Here is a 16,565-nt window from a genome sequence, read left to right as displayed (position 1 = left end):
TTCACATTTAGTCTCACTTCATCTCTGATAATTGCTGACTCTCTTTAAATGAAATATTCCCCTTTTGAGTTTACACAGCCAAAAAAGTGTGTTCCCCAAAAATCACAGGACATAATAATTTCCTAGAATAATTTTTTGCCTGCCTCTAATCTCCAGAGGTGTTCTGCTCACGAGGTTTCCACAGCCAGCACAGCTGCTGGCAGAGATGGGCAATGTGCTGCATTAAAGCTGAGAGCACCTTTGCTGGCCCCCAACACAGCCTTCACTCTGAATTTCAAAGCTGCTAGCAATCTGCATTAATCAAAGTTATCCCTGTACCTTTGCAGTGCCTGAAATGTGCAATTCCCACAGGCAGACTAAGCCAAAACCTTGCTAAAACAGTGGGGTGCTCACCTTACATTGATCCAGCCTGACAGCAGGCTGATTCTGGCAGCCACCATCACAACCCAGCATTTACCTTATCTCACCATAGTGAAAAGAGGAAAACACAAATTCCTAACTGCTGCTTGATATACACACAGATCACCATTCAACCAAGATTTCTGCTAAAATCTTCTAAACTACTTTAAAAAAAAATCAATTTGGTTTAATTCAATGTAAATTTATTAATTTCTGATATTTCCAAATGACAATTTTCTATCTGATTTCACTTTTCCTCGCATCATATAATTAGATTACCTAATGGGAATTGTCAAAACACTGCAACTTTGACAGAGATGTCTGAGCAGAGCTCTCAAGGAAGAGGTACAGCTTGGAGAAGGGGTTATAACACCAGGGAAAAGCTTACCCTATTGCACTGTATGTAGATTAAGGTACTTTGAGTTTAAAATAACATGGCTTTAGCACAGAAACCTATGTGGCTGGCAAAACCACCCCCCCTTACTTTTAGGAAATGTTAGAAGAGGTAAAAAAAGTGAAAGAGAAATACATAGTTTTCCATATGAAAACTGCTTTCTTTGTTGGCAGGCATGTTGAACAGGGACAGCAGAGTGCTGGATAAATGCAGTCAATGCCTGTAAGCCAGAGTTGCTTGGATAATAGCTATCCAGCTGGTGAAGAAATGAGAAACATCCATCTAAGGCACCTTAACTACATTTTAAACTAGAAATATACCTGTAGACCCTCAGGTGCACTTGAAGAGGAAGAGCTTGTAATTTTGCACATTTGGTTGTTGTGCTGCAGGGTAGCAGACATTTCTCTGTACACCTTGGCCTGGGGACAGCCAATGTCCCTTTGAAAGCTTTGAAGTTTGGGGTATGTTCTCTATGAAATGCTATCGAGGACAAAAAGAGTGTTAGCAGTCTAAGGAGAGAGGAGGATGACATGGTGATATCAATCAACTGAGTGCTTGGAGTAAGAAAAAGGAACATCCTTAAGAAAATTTAAATATGGCAGCAGACTGTCTCAGCCCATTACCTTGACAGAACATTAGGCTGAGCCTCTTTTTTGTTGCAGGTGGTTTTCAGGAGGGTTGGGCTTGTTGGTTTTTTTAAAGATGGTAAATCAGACCTGATATATCAAATGAAAAATTATTTCTTCCCACTTAAATGGAGCTTATTATTAATTCCCCAGGTCTGACTCACAGAGCAGGAAATATATTTTAATCCTGTCAGGCTGCTGTGGCGGTCACGCCGAGCGCGGAAGCGCAGACGCGCTGACGTGTGCCGAGCTGCGGTGGGCCTGGGTACCACCGTCAGCGTGCCTGTGGAGAAATGTAACCTGCACTGCTGGCTAAGACAGATAAGGCAGCCAATTTAACATGTGGTTTTAAGCAGCTCTAAATGCATTTCATCTTTTAAAGGCAGATTTAAGTTAAGGCCCCGGTTTAGCAACACAAAACTCCACGTTAATAATTTTCTGATTGCTGATTTGAAACAACTGCTGAAGCAAACAAATGATGTCAAAGTTTAAGTGTTTCAAATGTGAATGCAAGTCAATATTTCTGATTGATCTGATTATTTAACTCCACCTTCTTAGAAAAAGCTGACCATAGCAAAATGTGTTTGAACCTCTGTACTATTATGATACAATTGATAAGATTTATTTCCTGGTTTAGGTGACTTAATTAGAATCCACTTTCAACGCTTATAATGCAACTGAACAAGTACTGGAGCAATTGTTTAAAATTATAAATCTTTGCCACTACTGATGGAATAGGATTTGGAAAAAGGTGTGTGGAAAAACAGCATTTTCAGCTGACTTCAGTGGGGGTGATAGCTGAACCAGAGTAATCATCAAAAACATGGCAGAGTGAATGAATGGGTATAGTCAAGAAAATCATCCCTGGCAGAATAGTGTGCATCATAAATGCAGAATAACTTCAAATTGCAATCCTTTTCTTCCATATAAAAGAAAGTGAAACAAGAACAGAACAGAATAAAAAGATGCTTTTCAAAGAAAAGGAAGCTTGAAAATGGGAAGAAATTCTTTGCTGTGAGGGTGGTGAGGCACTGGAACAGATGGCCCAGAGAAGTTGTGGAAGACCCATTCCTGTCAGCGTTCAAGGCCAGGCTGAATGGGGTTCTGAGCTACCTGGTCTAGTGGAAGGAGTCCCTGCCTATGGCAGGGGAGTTGGAACTAGGGGATTTTTAAGTACCTAAACCATTCTATGATTCTATGAAAACACAACATAAGAACTTGTGGGAAAACCTAGTAAGATCTATTAAAGAGCCTGTCACCTATTTAGCACACACTCTTTTAAACCCTCATTCATAATTGATACAAACATATTTATTTGACAAAGAGCATTTCACACTCTTGTACCTCTGGGAGAGGCTGCCAATTTACACTTTACTGGGAAAGTTACTGTGGGAAGCCTGTTACAGCTGTGTTCAGTTTTAGCCACCATCAGCTGTGTCTGCAAGGGCACCTCATGGCTCTCCTGCTCCCATCAGTTCTGCTTCTTCAAAGGTGGAATGACTCCAGACACATTTCCATAGAACTTACACACCTTGAGACATGCACTTGGCAGCCCACAGCCCAGGACCTTCGATTGAATGCACAGGAAAATGAGATAAAGAAAAGTCTGGAATATTCTGAGCTGGGTGTTCATTACAGGCAGGTGGGAGCTGCTTGTAGCTAAATATAGCTTGGAAAGTCTCTGGGCCTGGCAAGGACTGGGTCATTAGAGAAAAGCAAATAACTTAGATAAGGGAGAGCTTGGCAAACACACATATTAACTGGAAACAAGATAATGTTGCACTACTGGTTTTATAGCACATTCTTAATTGCTGTAATCCAAGAGTCTACAAGGGCAAGGCTGCAGGTGCAGTAGGACCACTATAACTTACTAATCATTTTATTTATGAGCCCGAGTTTCCTCCTACTTTCTCTCTTTGCACATAGATGGAATATCTCTGTAGTCTGGATTTTTTTTTTTTATTTATTATGGTCTTACAGACTGGAGCACAATGACCCCCATATCTGGAGTCTCCAGGTGCTGCTGTAATACAGATAAATAAATGACTGATAACAATGCAACCAGATAAATAAAATACACCGACCTGATATGAATTACTGCATTAGTTAGGCAATTTCCACTCAGTAGCACTTTCTTACTCAGGGTACTAACCCACCAAAACAAAGCAAGAGTATTTTTTTTTTCATTACTGTATGTTATATTATGTTTAGTTTTTATTTAGCTTTCTACCTTCACTGAAATCCATCTGGAAAATTTTTGTTTCCTTTACTGAACTCGGTGCTTGTCACACCTGGAATACTGTGTGGAATTCTGGTCCCTGCTGTACAAGAAAAGACGTGGAGAGGCTGGAGAGGTCCAGAGAAAGGCCACAAAGATGATCAAATGACTGGGCAACCTGACATATGAGGAAAGGCTGAAACTAAAGGGTTGATTCACCCTTGAGAAAAGGCAGCTTTGGAGGACCTTATCACCATGTTCCAGTATTTAAAGTGTGGCTACTAAGAGGGAGACTCTCTTTTTACCAGCAGCCTCAGGAAAGGGGCGAAGGATAATGGGTACAAGATACTCTTGGGGAGATTCTGATTGGACACAAGAGGAGAAATTTTCACAATAACAATCAGCCACTCATTTTTTACAAGGAGAAGAATCTCCACAGGAAGTGGGGGATTCCCCAATGTTGGACATTTATGAAATTAAGCTGGACAGGCTGCTGGACCATCTTGTCTATACCATGCTTTTGCCAAGAAAGGTTTGATCAGGTGATCCTTGAAGTTTCCTTCCAACGTGATACTCCATGGTTTTGTGATTGATTCTGCTGAATTTTTTAATGTTTGTTGACTTTTGGTGGCTAATGGTGATAACACAAGGGTGGCAATGGGAAAAAAGGTCCAGTGTTGGATTTACACAGGCACCCCTGAAGGTCATGTTGCCAGGCAAGACATGTAATCCCATGGGAAACAGAGCAATGGTTAGTTCAGCTTTAAAATACCCTTCCCACATATGCCAGGTGCTCCTGGGCACCACACCCTAAGCACCAAGGCGAGGGGCCAGCAGAGCACCAGAAGGTGGCACAAACCACTATGGAAAAGTCTTGATCCCGCACCTGAAACTTGGTATTAATTTGCCAGCTACCAGGTGAATCCCACCTCACCCCAACACAATGCCATGTGACGGAGGGTTTTTTGGCACAAAGAATTTCAGGGCTGAAAGTAGTGCAGTGGGCTAGGTTTGTAGGGATGGAGAAAGAAGAAGATAGAGAGAATTTCTTGTCCTGGAAGACAAGATAGGTGGGATCATCTATATCTCTTCTTTGGTTGAATAAAAGTTGGGCATAACTGTGATGTATTTCACAGAAATTGCCAAAGGTAAAGGTAGACAGTCTTTTGAATGTTTGACACCAATTTATGTACATTTCTCATGCTTTCAAACCCACAATAAATAAAGGAGAAAATATTATTACCTACTTTCATGGTTATCACTTCTTGTTTTTCCTGGCATACTTCAGATTCTTACATAAATTGCAGCCTTTGTTTTAGAAACAAAGTATTATTTCTCATGGTTAGAGAGAAAAAGATGAAAAACTTAACCCTGAAGTCAAAATTCAGGAGTTACGCCAAAGAAAACTGGTATTCATCTTCATTTCACAGCTCATTTTTTAAGTCTATCCTCTGATTTGTAGAGCTGATACAGTATATTCAGCGTCCTGGCCTGTCAAGAGTGGTATTTGAAGTACATGAGTAAGATAAGAACTAAGCACACTGGAATTCTATGGCAATGTTGTGTTTGCCCCACAACAGAGAACAGAGGAAGATTTTAGAACAGAAATAATAACACAGAGTGGATAAATAAATATTGTGTGAATGCTTTGCCTTGCTTCTTTGAGAGCTCATCAGGTAATAGCTTTTCTATACAGATGAGTGTTCTCGACGTTCAGGAAAACTCAGGTAATTGAGTGGAACAACTCAGCACAAGTGTTTAGCGTGCACTAATTCTTTAACTCTCCTTTTCTCCCCTAAGGTACATTTGTAATGACAGCACAAGCAACATAAGATTAGTTTATCATTTTTATCACTACTGATATTGCAATTTACATGGTCATTAGGATATATAAATACTAAAAATTAGCAGGAATTAAAGATGATGTGTATCATATACCTCAGTAACTTTTCATTTTAATAATTACTCAAAGCAGAGTACTCTGGGTAACCTGCCATAGCAGGTCCTGGCCTGAGGTTGAAGAACACCTGCTCACTCCAGCAACTGGTGGCCATCCTCAAGCCCCTCTGAAGATTATTGCCTGCAGCTGTGGGTAGCAACGGTTTACCCTGTGTCTTGGGTTACAATGAAAAAGTGTAACCAAAGTATGTGTTCTGTGACCATCTTCATAAGCTGTTAAAACAGATGGGGCAGTGTTCCTTATCTCTTCCATGGCTCATCCCTGATAAGTCCCTCCAAGGGCTATATCTTTGCAAATGGGCTATCAAGGTCTCCCAGCATGTCTCGTAGAATTATCTCATCTCATTCTGAGAGGCCCTGCCCAGAGGGAGGAACCAAGCATTCCTACCTGGATATAATCTGAGGCTTGGAACACCACAGGAGCACTACCACTGGATTCCCAGAGGACACAAGCTTGATACTCACCAGTGGACCTCCAGAGAAAGATCAGATCTTTCCACAGGATCGCTGCTTCAACAGAACCACATCCATCACTCCAACAGGACTGTAGCCACCATTTAATCAGACTGCTACCATCACAGGGTGTCAGGTGTCAGGTCATATTCTGACTCTGTTAGTTTAACTCAGTGTTTCTGTACTATTGCCTTTATCTTAATTTTTCTATTAAATTGCAGTTCTGACTTGGAATTTCCCACTGTTTTGGTTTTGAACTGGTACACCCTGGGAGCACCAATCATTTTTGTGACTCTAGATTGCTCTTAATCATCACAATTCCATGTGTAGCACTACAGAACCATCACCACATCTGTAAGTTAATGTGTTGCTGCTGAAAGCTAAATTTGCCAATTCCAGTGACACGGGAATGTTGTATCATAAGGGAAACTGTGTTGTGTTTTGCTGAAAGCAGCATGACCACAAAAAGCTGACCAGTCCTGGTAAGCTGGTAGCACTTTGCAAACACATTTATAGAACCCTGGAACTTGGTTGCACTGATGCATCTCTCCCAGGGGAAACAGCCATGTGGAAGCATTTGAACAGTGGGAAGGACATCTAACTAGATTAAACCTTCCCATTGATTCTTTTCCAGTTTGGAACTTCTTTATGTGGTTTATTATGCATTGTTTAGTCACAGTGCCTAAAGAAAAGAAGTGGTGCATCAGGAACCAGAGACCAGCACTTGTGTAATGCACAGTCTGGATCCTGACCATGCAGCAGGATACACCATCTGTGAACTAGAACCACTTAAGAAAAAGGGGAAGGTGCTGCCATTCTTACCCTCATTTGAGTAAAAACTTACCATTAATAACCCCAAACGAGAGAGGCTCTGAAGCCAAGAAGCCCAAGGGTTGGGATTTATCACTGTGCTCCTTTACAAGGCCTTAGGCAATGTTAGATGTCTTTTTTCCGGCACAAATAATTGCAGTCTTGTCTTGGTTTATGAGTTACTTTAGATGTTATTTTCTGCTATTTCTCATATTGCCAAAACAAAGATGTTACATCTGTTTCATTTAAAACTACTAGCTCAGGCTTACAGCCAAGCATCAAACCAGTTTTGAGGAGTTAGCAGAATTAAGCAGTGACTTATTCCTTTGCATTTCAAAATTGCCTTTAATTTTATTACGTTTGTCATTGTAAGCACTAAAGTTTTAATGATGGCCATTCTGAAAAAGGCACCTCTCAGAACACTCTTTTTCCAAGTTATGAAGTCTGTGATAAATGATTTTAAACAATTTTGAGCTGAGTCTGAGGCCACAATAAATGATGTCTTTATCTTACTTTGCGCAGTAATTACTGTAATAACTGTGACACCATTGTTGTCCACACTACAGGGAAGTTATAATTCGGTTTTAATAGTTTAAAACAATGCTTTGTTATACCAATGGCATGGTTGTTTTCATTTAGTATGTTATATTTTGGAATGCACAAATAATTTATTTAAATAAAGGAATATATACAAATATGACGAAGGAGAGAAACTCTACAGAATACAATGGCTGCATGCACTGGGGATGAGGCTATGACTTTCTTCAGAGGTGTGGAACTGAAAACTAGGAAAAATTCTGAAGCTGTGCTGAAAATCCCATCACCACATCGAAGGGTCTTCAAACCTGCAACACATATTATGAATAAAAAAAAAAACACATTAAACACATATAAAAGCCCCCACTGAAAAAATTCAATGTTAAAACTGCCTAAAACATTCACTAATAACTGCAATGAGAAATATATATGAATATTTGAAGTTGAAGACTGTATATGTGACTCCAACAAAAACATATGCATTATGAATTTCCAAAAATCTGTACTTGATTGTAAAAATTGATACCAGAACTTGCCTCTACATCCTGCTACCCTGGTACCTCGTTTTACATGGCTGAGACTAGCTACAACGCTGCCTTACACCATTAAATAGCACTTAGTGAAATTAAGCTAAATAACTATGGTATGTTGAGATACAAATTTCTTGAAGATATATTTTTCACAATAACTCAGAAGTAAACAACTTCCAAAGAGCACTCACTGAGCCAAACAAAATCACATCATGCTGTAAGCACCTTTAAACAAAACCCAAGTTCAAAGCCACCATCCTAAAATATTATGGTATTCTACTGCTCATTATCAAGCTTTAGAAATATATTGAAAAGGGTGCTGAAGGCAGGATTTTATCCAGAGATCCTCTGCTTGCAAACAGATGTTTTGTCTACACAGAAGGAAAGGTTACAAGTAAGAGAACAGAGAAAAACACCAGGAGAAATGCATTTGCCATTATTTTCCCATTTAAAAGTAGCACATCAACTCTTGACTAAATATCTAATCTGTCTCCACAGTCACTGGAGAGACATGGGCACCTCAGAGGGCAACTGATACTGTGCCTATTTTAGGAAGGAAAGTTCATTCTGGAGTTACCCATCCCTCTGACTGACTGCAGAGGCAACCTAGATGAGTACTTCATACTAGATATCTAATTTTTAAAGAGGCAGCATCAGGAGATATACAGCCTATTACAGAGTATTAAACATTTCCTCATCACTCCACAAGACAGACAAAATCAGAAACATGACATATCACACATTTCTGTCATAAGAACTTACTTGTACTCAGGCGAAGGCACCTCCTTTTTTTTAGTATTTAACTTTGCATTTTGCAATTGGTTTCTAAAAGAATTTCTCTAAACTTTCTTTATATGGTCAGACATACACCCAAACTAGAACATCTTTTGGGGCATATTTCAGTCAGCAAAAGTGAAATGCCAAACCAGGCCTGTCAAGCTGAATAGAATTAAGTCATTTATCATTATCTCAGTGTTTAGTTACAAAGTTCAGTTCCCACAAACTCATGAGGTATCACTCTCTGTCACTGATTCACTGAGTGCAAATTACATTTTCTCCATAACTAGCTTTTTGTGCAACTATTTCTAAAACATTTACTGAATTTAAGTTTGGAATAATAGCAGCCTGCCTTTCATTCATTCATTCATTCCTTCAGCCTGGCTTCCTCCAGGAAAAAGGCTTGGGAAGCTGTGCTGTGTGTCCATCTGTCCAGCCCTGTGTGCCCCTCCTCACTTCCTCCCCAGCTTTCACACCCTTTGGACAATTGCAACCAAGCCAAGGAGAGGCACACTGATTTTATTGATGTTTAGCTCCTGATGTGCCATGAAACATAGGACTGGATAGAAAGAAAATTTAATTGTGTCCTCACATGGAGGAAAAAGTTGGAGTGGGCTCCAGAATCCATACAGAGTTTTATCCTAGAAAACATATCCATAGGAAACTAGGCATCATTGCTCCCAGAACTCCCATAACTGTCAGCAATGAGTGAAAAATACCATACTCAGTTTAAAGTGCTGTTACAGGGGGTAAGAAATAAAAATCTGCTTCTCATTAATTCTTGATCTTAACTGCAGACTAGTTTGTTACTATGCTCATGAATTTTTGCTCCCTGGTGTGATATAAATAGCATTATTGAAACAATAATAATAATAATCACAAAATGTTTGTGATGAAGTGGTGAAAATTACAGAGAGTATTAGACTATTAGGGAGATATATTAGAGAGTATGAGTGCTAACTACCCTGTGTGTTGCCTCAAATTCAAGACAGTGGAAATTTCCCATTATGTGAGGGCTCTCCCTTGTCATTACCAAACACAAAATAGTCTAATACATTTCACTGCACTTCATGCAGTTTTTCAGATAAGCATCTGCAGAGAAAATTGCATCCCCACAGCTGTGGTTAGTCATCAAACCATCAGCCAAGGCTCTCCCTACACAAAAACTGCAGGTCTCATGAGCAACCTCCCTGGATGGCAGTAGGAATTTTGGGTCACCTTTCAGTCTCATGATCATGCCCTAAATTCAATGCTACAGCCTATTATTTTTAAGTACTCAAGTAGTCTAGTTGAGCCTTTGCAGAGCACTTGTTTGAAGACTCCTGAGAAGACAGCTGCATAAAACATTTATTTCTGCAGTAGAAGTATTGTCAGCAAACTTCAGACAATCAGTGAAGGCTTAAACTGAGCTCATTCATGTTGGATTGTGAGTAAAACCAGTATTTTCCTTCAGGAGCCAAAACTACTCCTGCATCTTACCTTTTCAACATACTTAATTTTCAGCTGTGTAAATTGCAGTCACTGCTACAGTATCTTACATTATGGCTAAATTGTCGTTACCTAAATAGATAAATACATTATGTACATTTGAAACCCCAGTGTTGTTTGAAACACCACTGTTACTTTAGCCTAGTGCAATGGAAATAAAAAGGCCTTTTTTCCCCTTTGCAAAGCATTAGATACAAAACCAGTGTGAAATACTGTATTTTAAAGAAAAGTCACTGCTGTGCATTTGTGTATGAGTTAATATAAGTGCATATTTACCACTTATACATCTTTAGAGGAAAAAATTAAACTTGCGTGAGCAGCAAATGAGTAGCAAGATGTCATCTTTGGAGCTCTAATAAGTAAGGAATCATCATCAGACATCAGCATACAATTCTATGTAAAAATGCCCAGAATGAGGCAAGCACTGTGGGAGTGCTTCCCTTCCTCTGAATAACAGGTATAGCCTGCTCCCAAAATTAGCAAATGAGGAGTTATCACACCTGGTGAGGCACTTCATGCACTCATAGATGGTGCTATCTCTCGGGGAAAAAAAGGAATTAAATGTTTGGGTTTTTTAAGGACGTGATTAACCAGCTTTTGGTGGTATGTTTTCTCCCTATGAATCATATTTATTGATAACAAATGAGACTGTTAAATCCAAATGAGCTCTTCATACATACCTGGATCTAGGAATGTTTTCTGTGCTTTCCCTCAACAAGAGGTCTGAGATCAGTGTATCTGGGCTTGATCTCTTCCCATATCTGAGGAAAAATTTTTAAAAGTTACATTTTTGTATATATCACTTTTTATAAATGAAGACTGAGCACAGAACTATTAGTGATTTTTTTCAGAAAAATAATTGAGCAGACATAAATACAATTTTCCAGCAATTTTAATTTGCCTTAGCCACGTGAGCAAATGTTAATTCTTGTTTTATTTCCATATTTTTCTACATTTTCTCCGTAATTATTTTACATTATAATATTGAGAAACTCCCAATATTTCTCAATTTGATGGCTGCCCCTGGATATTCTAGGACCTTTCACCTTACTGGTGAGAGCATGGAGGAAGAGGGAAGAAGCTGTGCATGATGTGACTTCCAAGCAGGTTGGTCTTGCCTGGAAACCCAGTTCCATCATCCCATGAACTTTCTCACTGGTTTAGATTATACTTCTCCTTTATGAGAAATTTTGCAAGATTTTTTAAGGTAGCCAGCACATTTGGGGCTGCCCAACACATAGCGCATTAGTTGGCAAACACTGAGCTATCTTGAACTCTGTGGCCATGAGAATGAAAACTTGCTTTTTCAGAGTTCTTCCTCAACTAGACAGGATATCAGGGACCTTTATCCTTTATTTACATAGCAGCTGGCTTTCTATTTGCCTTTTTCTTTTTAATCCTGAATGCTGTACATCACTTAAAAGTACTGCAATTCCCATCACTTGGGAAGGAATTCAATCTCTTTTCCTGGGAAAACAGAAGTGGCAATGAGCAGCCTGCTTACATGACTACAAGGATTCATTAGCCTAAGAGTGATACCTATGAGCAAATGCTCCTTTGGTTGAAAAGAATGAAGATCACAGTTTAACTTGTGTGTGCAATTTCATTCTGGATCACAAAGTACATGAGCAGTTTTTGTGAATGCTGCTTCAGTGAAATTCTGAATTCAGAAAAATCAAAGGTGTAGTGAAGAACTAACATTTTATCCATTATTATGATGTTTCTCCAGTGACACCAGTCATTCCAGTGGTTTAGATTAGCAAAACAAAAAATCTACCCAAACCTTCCAACCTACATTTAAACACCTAACAGTTTTAACTGTTGAGTGCATTGATTGCACTTGAATGGGGAAACATCTCTCACTTTTCATCCCTTTTCTTCAACCCTTTGTGTTTTTACCTTGCTTTAATCATTTCAGTGCATCACCTGTGCTCCAGAAAGACAAAGCATCAGTTCCAGAAAGTTAAATTTCTTAATCTGAGCTGATTGAAAGCAGGGATTTGAAAAGAACCAGCCAGACACAGTAAAATGCTATTACAATAGTGCAATCAGGCATGATGCTGAATCAAATACCTTGCACTCCATCACCACCAAGGGATTTCTTTCTTTCTAGTTCCCTGCTCTGATTAATATGGATGTGACCTGGACTTCAACTGAGGAGGAAGCTAATTTTCTGTTATGTTAAAGAAACTGATTTAACAAATCAAAACTCGCTCTAGCACCTCACACTTGGACAAAACTCCCACAGGAAGTTTTGCCTGAATAAGAAATAGGCAGTAACCACCCACAGTGAAGAGATTCACTCAGATAATGAGGACCACCATGTTGGGGAGATACACATTTTACATGAGTTCCTTCAGCATCTTGGCCACTCCATGCCAGTGCCTGTGCTGGATGGACCCACCGTGTCCAAAGCTGCACACAAGGTGTTCACTGACTGCCACCAGCTGGGCTGCCCAAAGAACATCCACTCTTGCTGTGTCAGTCTCCTGTCTACCCTGTCACTTTGCCCCTGGGAAACATCCATGCTACTGACTTACTAATTAGGGGTCACAGACAGAGTCAATCTCTTTTTCCTGATGCAAATGTCTGGAGACCTCTTTGCTCCAGCTGCTTCATGCCTTGCTCTGAGATATACACTAATCAAAAATCATGCCTGTTTTAAAAGGCTTAAAATATCACAATTCCAAGCCAGGTGAAAACACCTGGTCAGTTTTTATACTCCATTTGAGACATCAAGGCCTACTTTGGGGCATGCTGATAAGCCACAACTCCAGCTGAAGTCTAAGAGATTTAAGGAGCAAACATACTTATTCTGAACAAGGACACAGTATGTCAGGCTCAGCAAAATCTCAAAGCTTCCTATGGAAACTTTGGTCAATGACCAATCCAGAAACTTGGATGTGTCTGATTCAGAAAATTGTCAAGAAGCCAAAGCAAAGGGAGATCTGCTCCTGTGCCCATTAAAGGGTGTTGACAAGAAGCAGGAGCAGCAGCACTGCCCAAGTCACACACACTTTAATATACTCTCTGCCCTGCCTATAGTTCAAGTCATTTCCAGCAGAAATGGCCTGGCTGCTTTGCTACAGCACAGAAGAGCCACAGATTCACTGAGAAGCTGCAAGTGACAAAAGAAGATTGTTTATTAACAAGAGGGAGCACAGGTAGCAGCAAATAGCAGGAGGAGGAAGAGTAAAGATGGACTCTGAAAAAAGCCTCCTGAACAGTGTGGTAGAGAGGTGTGAGGCAAGGACCACAGGACAGTTCAGGAAATGAAGGTGGAACTAATCCAAAGACACACAGACATTTGTAGAGCAGCAGTCTGCATCTGTCCTGGAGTCTCTTTTAGGCTATAAAGACCTGGCACATAAGGAACAAGGATCTCATCAGAAACAAGAAGCCTGAAAAAGGTCTCATGATCTGCACCATACAAGCACCCATTTACCTCAGGTACCTCAAAGGGGTATTAAAGCTGACAGGCACTGGTGTCTAAAGCTGAGATGGATCTGAAGAAGAATTTCCAAGGAGGGAAGGAGCAAACAGCCAGATGGTCAAGGTCTAAATACAAGAAGAGAAGGATGGTCTGGAAGGAAGAAGCTCATTGAGCTCAGGTGAAGACTCTGTGGGTCACAGTCAGGCCAGAAGCAGAAGGCAGAAAGATGAGCCAGGAGGGGGTGGGGAGGGGGTTGGTGGCATTCATAATCACAAAAACATCAAACAAGGCAGGGCAGATGAACCTGAAGAAAAAACACCCATCCATCTCCTCATCTCCTCTTTTGCCAACAACTTACTGCCTCACCTCAGGAGCTACAGGCACCAGGCTGGGTGAGAGGCTGAGCGCAGCTTGCTCACCCACCCACAGAAGGAAGCAGGGTGAGCCCCTGGACCTCATCCTCCCCCTGTCACAGGGCTCCCAAGCAGTGCCATGCACAAAAAGCAGAGATAAAAATCTGTTAGAAGAGATAAAACTTTGAGCACATCTGCTCAAACAGACCAATCATCCTTAGACCGGTCTAAGGATGGTTTTTTAGTTAACCTGTGGAGTCAACTTTTAAATGTGTATCACAAAGTTGTCTCTGTAGTGCTTCTTTCTGCCAACTGTCTTGTACTTCCAGTTCAACTCTGTTCCTTTTAATACATGGGTGGGTAGGAAATACGAGGAAAATCTAAAGAACAAAATTTAAATTTTATCCATCAGAAAGAATAACTATTTCAGGTCTCTTGGAAATCCACACAAAAGAATGAAACTGGTTTTCCTCTCTGAGTTGTGTACTTACAATCAATAAAATTGGAATAAAAGCTACACAGTCAATATTAAAGCAAGCACACAGAGCAGACACCAGAAGTGAAGGCTGAACAGAAACAAGGAGGGGTGGTCATTTGGATTTGGGATTTTTTGTTTTTAAATATGACTTTGCTTTGGACAGGAGCCACCTTTGAAAAGGGAGATGAAAGAAAGAAAAGAAGGGATGAGACACCAGCCTGGAGATCCCATCACATGCAAGGGAAAACAGCAGCAGAGGCAGAATTTGAGGATTGGATTATTTTAACAGTAATCTAGACAAAAGGTTATTTGAGTGTAGACTGCCACACAGAAGCATGCCTCACATGTGAGCCAGTTGCGAATATTGCTTTAAAAGTTCAGAACCGAAGAACTGTATTTCTATCAGCCCCTTCATCCATCTTATGCACTTAGGGCAGTAGCACACACAATGTTAGGGGCTTCTGGGAAAGCTCTCAGTTGCATGATAGCCACCCTTCTAATTTAATTCTTCAGACTTCTAGAGGGAAAAATGAAAGCCTAATTTTAGGCTCTCATCTGGTCTTGATATTAAACAATAGATAAATATGTCAAAGCTCTTCTGTGTCACGCACTATTGCACGACCTCAGAGCGAATATCTATCAATCCCACAGCCTAACTAGACAGACCATTCTTTATCAAAGAAGATGATTTTTTATAATAACTTGCCCTTTTTTTTTCAAGCTGAGCCTTTACCCATACTTTAACAAGCATGGTCAACACAGAAAGCCAGTTTAGAGCCAGGGAGGCTTGTGTTCACACTCTTTGGGCTTGAGTTCTTGGTCTTGAGAGAGGTTTTGTTTAGGGCTAGGGGTTTTTTGACACTCGCAGCTGCATGAAGTAGCCTACAAAGCACAAAACACCTGGACTACTACAACTTCACAACGGGCACTTTTTCTCACCAAAATCTTCACTGGAGTCAGTGTCAGCAACACAAGTGGGAAACTGCTCCTAGTGCCCTGTCTAGCCGTCTCCAGCTCCCAGGTTAGTTATCTTTCCTTTTTGGGGTTCCTCCCTGTGCACGCTGTTTGTGCTTCTGCCTGCCAGCCTGTCTGTGCCAGAGCTAGAAGAGGCTGAGAGAGCAGAGGCAGCATTGACACTCCTGCCCCTTCTGCCAACTTGGGCGGTGGAAATTCAGCTCCGGACCCGTCGGCAGCTCAGGGTTTCACGGGCACTGCTCTCTAATCTGAGCACCACGTCTTTCTCCGTGTCCTTGGGGACAGCAGCGAGAGACACTCGGTGTGAGGGGACACCCCACCTTCCTCCCCTGAGCCTCGCCAAGGAAAAAGTCAGCCCGACAGCGGGCGAGGGAGATGTGCGCCGTGCCGCTGTGCCTACCTCTGCCTGGTGATGAGGTTGATGTAGTGCCTCAGCGCCGAGTAGTATCTGGCCATGTCCTCTGCGGGGGCGTCCTCGCCAGGGCTGTCCGGTTTGGAGGGGTACGCCTCTGCCAGCGTCCCCAGGCAGACCAGCAGCGACAGGGCGAAAGTCAGCACCGACACCCACAGCCTCACGGTGCCCTGCATCTGCTCGGCGGGGCGGGATGGACGAGAGCTGCCGTCAGCACCTGCCCCGACGGCGGCAGCAGCGCGGCCGCCCCAGCGCAGCCCCGACCGGCCCGGACAGCCCCGCGTCCCGTCCCCATGGCTGTCCCCGTCCCCATGGCTGTCCCCGTCCCCGTCCCCATCCCGTGCCCGCCCCGTCGCGGCACTCACGGCGGCGGCTGCAGCGGAGCGGCTCTCGGCTCGGCGCTTCTGCCCGGGCGTCGGGGTTCCGAGTGCGGGGCTCTGCGCCCCGCCGCCCTGCTTTAAGGCTTCCCGGCAGGCAGGAGGGGCCTCGGGCGATCACGCCTCGCCGGCCCCGGTCCCCCCCGCCCCGCTCCGCCTGCCCCTGCCCCGGGAGGGGCCCGGCCGGGCGGGGCCGGGCGGCTCCGAGGGGGCGGGCGGTGCCGAGCCCCGCGCAGCCCCCGCGCCGCCCCCAAAGCCGCCCCGGAACCCGCCCACGGCTGCCCCGGGAGGTGCTCCGGGACCGGCATCCTTCCCCCAGCGTGGCGGAGCGGGAGCCGCGGTGTCT

General features: G+C 42.3%; 1 protein-coding gene across 1 annotated transcript; it reads right to left on the bottom strand.

Moving 5' to 3' along the window:
• Positions 1 to 7,426: 7,426 nt before the first annotated feature.
• Positions 7,427 to 16,312, bottom strand: NPY (neuropeptide Y). Its single transcript, XM_063176741.1, has 4 exons — positions 16,208 to 16,312; positions 15,831 to 16,018; positions 10,872 to 10,952; positions 7,427 to 7,704 (listed from the first exon to the last, which is right to left on the bottom strand). The coding sequence occupies exons 2-4, from the start codon at positions 16,016 to 16,018 to the stop codon at positions 7,680 to 7,682; spliced, it is 294 nt and encodes a 97-aa protein (XP_063032811.1). The 5' UTR covers positions 16,208 to 16,312; the 3' UTR covers positions 7,427 to 7,679.
• Between the last annotated feature and the right edge of the window lie 253 nt (positions 16,313 to 16,565).

The sequence above is a fragment of the Melospiza melodia genome, chromosome 1 (assembly GCF_035770615.1).
Source record: "Melospiza melodia melodia isolate bMelMel2 chromosome 1, bMelMel2.pri, whole genome shotgun sequence".
Taxonomy (NCBI): Eukaryota; Metazoa; Chordata; class Aves; order Passeriformes; family Passerellidae; genus Melospiza; species Melospiza melodia.
The sequence above is the reverse complement of the archived record's forward strand: the minus strand, read 5'-3'. Positions and strand labels throughout refer to the sequence as shown.

Excerpts from the sequence above, each read along its gene's own strand:
- NPY (XM_063176741.1), bottom strand. The coding sequence starts at position 16,018 with ATGCAGGGCACCGTGAGGCTGTGGGTGTCGGTGCTGACTTTCGCCCTG. Across the intron at positions 10,953-15,830 it reads AACCTCATCACCAGGCAGAG|ATATGGGAAGAGATCAAGCC; the intron begins GTAGGCACAGCG and ends ATTTTTCCTCAG. Across the intron at positions 7,705-10,871 it reads GAAAACATTCCTAGATCCAG|GTTTGAAGACCCTTCGATGT; the intron begins GTATGTATGAAG and ends TATGTGTTGCAG.